Consider the following 7,500-nt stretch of genomic DNA (forward strand, 5'->3'; position numbering starts at 1 on the left):
TATTATTATTATTATTATTATTATATTATCATTATTATCATCATCATTATTAGTATTATTATCAAAACTATTATTATTTTTATTATTATTATTATTGTTTTTTACAGAGCTTCACACAATTAGCCACCGAATAAATATCCTATAATAGATTGAAATCATTAATGCCAATTCGAAAGAGATATTGCATTTGTACAACATTAATCTAATTACTTACATGAACGTTGCATGTAACTTAGGTGTTTAACGCCACGTGTACTGAAATTTTAAATGTCTTTTGGGTCGATGTGTGTACCTGTGTGTGTGTGTGTTTGTTTGTGTTTGTGTTCAAGTTTGTGTGTATGGGCCTGTAAATATATGTCTGTGTGTACATGTGCTTATATGAATATGTAAGTGTGTATGTAAATATACATACACATTAGTCACTATTTTGTCCATGTCTGTGTCTGTACATGTTAGTGTATATGCGTAAGTGAAGGTAGTAAGTTGTTAAGAAAAGGTCACTTGGCATAAAAAAAAAAAATCTCGGGCTTTCGTATAGTGCCTTATTCTGTGATACATGAAATTGTGTACTTGTAAAATATATTTTTTCCGAACAGTAATTTCCTGTGTTTCTATCCCTGAAAGATAGGTGTATCTATCATGTAATAAAAATAATAAAAGAATGGAGAACAGCTTAAAAAGAGTGCACACACACACACACACACACACACACACACACACACACACACACACACACACACACACACACACACACGCACACATATATATATATACACCCCCCCCCCCCCCGCCGAGTTAAAGATCAGTATCTATCTAAGTTGAGATAGTTAAGGACTTAAATACACTCTCTCCACTTCTCAGATACTTTTATTTCTTATCAGCAAGATTTTTACGATGCAGATTAGCAGTACTTACCAAAAGGTAGTGGTGAAACCACGTAGAAATAAATGATTTTGCTTATATATATATATATATATATATATATATATATATATATATATATATATACGCAAAATCTTTTGTTTGGAGGAAATAGGACTTCTACGTGGTGTCGCCATATATATATATATATATATATATATATATATATATATATATATATATATATATATATATATGTGTGTGTTAGTGTGTATGTGTGTCTGTGTGTGTGTGTGTGTGTGTGTGTGTGTGTGTGTGTGTGTGTGTGTGTGTGTGTGTGTGTGTGTGTGTGTGTGTGTGTATACAGATAATCATATAGATATATAGATAAAAAGAGAGAGAGAACAATCGATACATTGTAAGAGAGGAAGTGGGAGTTAGAAACATAAACAGACAAACAGAAAGAGAGACAGAAAGACTGATAAACAATAGAGACAGAGAGAGATATTTGGAAGCGACAGGAAAAAACAAAAAATTCTGATGTAGGAAAATAGCATGGACACACTCCAGCATTTTAATATACCAGATTTTTTCACATAGAACATAATACATAAATAATGTTCTGATATTATACATTATACATGATACATAAATAATGTTCTGATATTATACATTATACATAAACAATTTATATTCTACGAATTGCATTGAGAACATTGCAATACTGTTCATATAGTTATTTTTATGTGCGGTGTGTAATGTCATGCACCACGCATGAAAATGATATTACAGTATAATACATGCCACACAAAGAAAACTAAAATATCAAAAATAATACTTAAAGATTAATATGATATTACACGTGATACAGAGAGAATATTACAATATATATATATATATATTGTCATGCTATATAAGCTGAAGTAATGGGTAATATAATGTTTCTTTCGCTGGTTTTATTTAAACTGATACAGACAAAAGATACGGCAAAATTCGGTTTTACTTACATGGGCTCCAAGTCGCACGGAAATAATAGAACTATTAGTATTACTCAAATTAACAATGTTACAGACATATACAACAAACAGGCACCAGTTACCTGATATGTACTCTGGATAATTGTGTAAAGTAAAAATAACAATATTCACCTGTCATTAACTCCAATGATAACACCATGACATTCATATCTATTTAGACTTGAGACTTTACGAAGAAATCTACTGTAAAGCCTCATGTAAAGGCAGTTGTAACATATATCTAAGTTACTGCTTTAAAGAAATGGACTATTTTCTTTGATGCTTTTTTTAGGGTTAACTCTAATATTTGGCGATACATTTGGAAATGCCGCCTAACACCGGTTTTCCGATGAACAATATATTTTTCCAATAGTTTTCGTCGAAGGAAACTTTCATAGATTGATGTGCTCTATTAGTTGGTAAGCTCAGATGCTGTATTTAAGGTGTTAGGCGTCATTTCCAATAATACCTATTTGGCTACTAGCATATATAATTACACACACACACACACACACACACACACACACACACACACACACACACACACACACACACACACACACACACACACATATATATATATATATATATATATATATATACATAAATACGTATGCATGAAAAATATTTGAGTTTCTAAAAATGTAATAGTAACACGTAAATTGGTTATAATACGATGTAGAAACCACATTGTAAGATAGATAGTTCAATATATAGATACACACACACACACACACACACACACACACACACACACACACACACACACACACACACACACACACACACACACACACACACATATATATATATATATATATATATATATATATATATATATATATATGTGTGTGTGTGTGTGTGTGTGTGTGTGTGTGTGTGTGTGTGTGTGTGTGTATGTTTATGTATGTTTATATATATATATATACATATATGTATATATGCATGTATGTTTACTCACATATAAACATATGCAGTATGTATGCATATAACTGCACAGGAAAGTGTTCATTGGAAACATTTATTCACTTTTGCCTATTTACATATTTTTTTTAGACGGACGAACCCGCGGGGTCATATATCCGGTCTAGAAAATTTAAGAGATTAGTTAGACAATATTTTCCTAAAATCCGGGCCTTTGCAACACACCAAATATTAGATTTCTAGGTCACGTTAATATTACAGTGATCTGCATAAGGTCGTTTTCATTGATATATTTATGATATTAATATATATATGAAGATATATTAAAATTCTATATATGGACTGTATGGAGTATAAATGTGGCTTGTATATTATTTACAAAATATGTCTATAGCTCATTAGTTTAAGCTGGTATCTCTGACCTGCACTTAACAGCGTTCAAAACTACACACTGTCACACGAAATCATCCAATGTAAAAAAAAATTAAAAATCACAAACGAACTATAATCAACAATAAAAAAAAAACATATATATATATATAAAAATCACAACCATCGCTTTCCATCATTTTCTCGGCCACGAAGACGATAAAATCTACGGTCTGTTCCGCCACCGTACAATAACAAAGGCGACAATGACAATGCAAATTCCAACAGGAGCGATTAACAGCAACATCAAGAATCTATTGCGTCGGCCTGGAAACATAAGAAGAGAAATAGATAGACGAAAACAAAAATATGAATAGATAGATTAATTCATGGGTGAGTGAATTGAGCGGATAGATGCAATAAAAAAAGATAAATGTATAGAATCTCAAATACATTATATATATATATATATATATATATATACATACATATATATATATATATATATATACATACATATATATATATATATACACACACATATACATACATATGCATATACACACACATTAAATATATATGAATGTGAATGTATGAAAAATATTTGAGTTTCTAAAAATGTAATAGTAACACGTAAATTGGTTATAATACAATATAGAAACCACATTGTAAGATAGATAGTTCAATATATAGATAGACAGACAGAGAGAGAGAGAAAGAGAGAGAGAGAGAGAGAGAGAGAGAGAGAGGGAGAGAGAGAGAGAAAGAGAGAGAGAGAGAGAGAGAGAGAGAGAGAGAGAGAGAGAGAGAGAGAGAGAGGGAGAGAGAGAGAGGGAGAAAAATATATGAATTAAAACTTGCAATAAAATACTGGATTAACCTTCCTCTCTCTTTCTCTCTCTTTCTCTCTCTCTCTCTCTCTCTCTCTCTCTCTCTCTCTCTCTCTCTCTCTCTCTCTCTCTTTCTCTGTATTTGCCAAATTGCCCGAATAGGACATCCATAAAATTTCAATCAGCATAGAAATCATCTCATTTCTCCATATAAGGAAAGTAGGGGCCTTGTGCGCGTAAACAAATACATAGACAAATAGATAAGCAGATAGATAGATAAATAGATAGATAGATAAAGAGAGAGAGAAAGAGAGAGAGAGAGAGAGAGAGAGAGAGAGAGAGAGAGAGAGAGAGAGAGAGAGAGAGAGAGAGAGAGAGAGAGAGAGAGAGAGAGAGAGAGAGAAAGAGAGTGAGAGTGTGTGTGTGTGAGAGAGAGAGAGAGAGAGAGAGAGAGAGAGAGAGAGAGAGAGAGAGAGAGAGAGAGAGAGAGAGAGAGAGAGAGAGAGAGAGAGAGAGAGAGAGAGAGAGAGAGAGAGAGAGAGAGAGAGAGAGAGAGACGGAACTCGAACGCCATTACCTTTTTTTGAGGTCTGGACTTCAATGACCGGGGCCTCATCGCACCCAAGGGCAAGGGTACTCGGTCGAGGAGCAGCTACTCTCATCCCGTAGTCAGTGTCCTTCGTCGAGGAACAGTCCTCTTGGATGTCCAAGGATGCGACCTCGAGGCTGCAGGCGTAGTGCGTGATGCCTCCTGTGACGAGAGGAAAATGGGGCGAGATTTTTCAAATTGTTTTTTATTGTTTATTTTTGAATTGTTTTTTATTGTTTTGTTTTTATTCGATTGTTCGTGTTCTTACTCTCTTGTCTTTTTTTTTTTTGTTTACTCCTTTCTCTTTTTTGCCCTTTTTGTTTATTTGTTTATTTATTTATTCTCCTTCGTTGTTTTATCTTCTTCTTTCTCTTTTTCCCCCTCTTTCTTCCTTCTCCCTTTTCTCTTGCATCAGGCCTCCTCATTTATCTCCTTATTTCCCTTCTTCTTCTCTTCCTCCAGCTCTACTCTTCTCCCTTAATCATCACCTCCTCCTCCTCCTCCATCTTCCTCCCCCTCTCTCTTATCTCATCCCCTCTTCCTAACTACCTCTTCCTCTTCTACAAACTTTCAATTTCTTCCTCTAACTTGCGTTTCCTCTTTCTTCCGGCTCCTTCCTCCCCCCCCCTCCCTCTCTTCTTCCTCCTTCCTCCAATCTTCCTCTCCCTTTTTCTTCCAGCTTCCTTCTCTCTCCCTCCTCCCAATCCTCATCTCTCCTCTTCTTCCTCTTTCGTTCAATCTATATCTTCCTTCCTCCATCTCACCCTCTTGCCTCCAACCTCGTCATCCAACCTTGCCCTCCAATCTTGTTTCAACCTTGCCCTCCAACTTTGCCCTCCAACCTCGTCCTCTAACCACGTCCTCCAACCTCGTCCTCCAACCTTGCTCTCCAATCTCCTCCTCCAACCTTGATCTCCAACCTCGTCCTCCAACCTTGCCCTCCAACCTCGTCTTCCAACCTCGTCTTCCAACCTCGTCCTCCAACCTTGCCCTCCAACCTCGTCCTCCAATATTGCCCTCCAACCTCGTCCTTCAACCTCATCCTCAAACCTTGCCCTTCAACCTCGTCCTCCAACTTTACCCTCCAACCTTGCCCTCCACCCACGTCCTCCAACCTCGTCCTCCAACCTCGTCCTCCAACCTCGTCCTCCAACCTTGTCCTCCAACCTCCTAACTTCCCTACACAAATCTATATCTCAATGACAAAGATTTTTGTCATTACTGATATTGATAGGCAATTGCCACGATGGATAACAGTAGACAGGTCATTTATCCTGACTTTGGTTGCTGTTCTGCGGGCGGAGTAGTTCCGGGGGCCTGCTTCACCTACTAGCCTCTTTGTACAACCCAAAACTGGTTGACAACCTCCGTGAGATGGTACTTGATAAGATAAGATATTGATAGTATTGTAAATTAGCAATGATAATATTGAATATTACAAATCTACCTTTACCACTAGATTCATCAGTTAATTTCAACCGAACCCTATGTCGGAAAAGTATCTCAAATTCACATAAGGCTAGGCGGTGACGTACCCTAATTCCCTCATAAAAAAAAATCACACAGTCTACCCTTCAAAACACTATAAGCATGAACACTCTCTCTGCGACCTCTGACCTGTAACCTCCTCCCTCCTCCCTCTTCTTCCCCATGACCTACTCAAAACGCCTCACCTCTCTGTCTCAATCGCGAGCGAACCTCCACCTCCACCCACGAGGACGAGCTACCTCGGTCCCCTCGCAGGTGAAGGGAATGATTCCTTCCGTTGTTCCAAGAGAAGTAAAGTTCTCCTCCGGCAGAGGGAGACCAGAAGATTTTCCTTGACGAGTCCAGCGGGAAACCGAGTGCTGTTAGGAAGTACGGTCTGCAGTCTGGGAGGGAAAGTAGCGGTTCTTAGGTTATTTGTCTTAATGCTGTGTGTGTGTGTGTGTGTGTCTTTACCGCTGTGTGTGTCTTTACCGGTATTAGTGTTATTGTCATTGGTATTATTTTTGTTTTTGTTATTATCATCATCGTTCTTGTTGTTGCTATTATCATCATTATCATTATTATTGTTATTATACCAATTATTATTATTACTATTACAGTTATTGTTATTATTATTATCCTTATCATTACTATAATTATTTTTACTATTATCATTATTATCATTACTATTATTATTTTTACTATTATTATCATTATTATCATTATCATAATCATCATCACCATCATTATCATTATTGTCATTATTGTTATCATTATCATAATTGATGTTACTATTCTAATTGTTGTTCTGGTTGTTCTTGGTCATTATCAATATTACTGTTATCATCATCGTTATCACTATTTCTTTTATGATCACCTTTGTTTTCATCATCTGTAGCTACAAAATCAAAACCATCATTATCATTTTCATCATGGGTACAATTATTCACCACTGTCATCATCATCATCACCAGCTTTATCATCATCAACATACTTATCATTATCATCATCACATATCATCATTAATGTACTGCAATTAAATCACGCATGGATTGATACGAGGGAGATAAGACAATGCTACACTAACCTCTCCTTCCTTCACAGTATTTGGCGTTGTTGCGACAGTCTGTAGAGGCGAAATTGGTGTGAGGATTTGCTCTCAGTGGGGGAGGGTTACAGTGGTTAAATTGGCTTTATTAATGGGATATTGTATGCAGTTGCTTATATATGGTTCAGGTATAGGAATGATTTTGAATGTACATTAACATACGTATGCATATTTACATACAGAGATACAAAAATGATACTAATATGTCTACACGTATGCGCGCACGAACACACACACACACACACACACACACACACACACACATAGACACACACACACACACACACACATAGACACACACACACACACATAGACACACACACACACACACAGTAG

At 36.2% G+C, this 7,500-nt stretch overlaps 1 protein-coding gene across 2 annotated transcripts in view; it reads right to left on the bottom strand.

Moving 5' to 3' along the window:
- Positions 1-2,878: 2,878 nt before the first annotated feature.
- The window catches only part of LOC125025727, a 9,444-nt gene continuing 4,822 nt past the window's right edge, over positions 2,879-7,500 (bottom strand). Inside the window, exons 6-9 of one of the 2 annotated variants that reach the window (XM_047613886.1) lie at positions 7,144-7,182; positions 6,263-6,460; positions 4,578-4,751; positions 2,879-3,497 (exon numbers count right to left, since the gene is read on the bottom strand). In XM_047613886.1, coding sequence (XP_047469842.1) covers positions 3,397-3,497; positions 4,578-4,751; positions 6,263-6,460; positions 7,144-7,182 — 512 coding nt within the window. In that variant the 3' untranslated portion in view covers positions 2,879-3,396. The remainder of the gene's footprint in view (positions 3,498-4,577; positions 4,752-6,262; positions 6,461-7,143; positions 7,183-7,500) is intronic. The other variant, XM_047613888.1, reaches the window with a different exon arrangement.

This window comes from Penaeus chinensis, chromosome 5, assembly GCF_019202785.1.
Source record: "Penaeus chinensis breed Huanghai No. 1 chromosome 5, ASM1920278v2, whole genome shotgun sequence".
NCBI classification, from domain to species: Eukaryota; Metazoa; Arthropoda; class Malacostraca; order Decapoda; family Penaeidae; genus Penaeus; species Penaeus chinensis.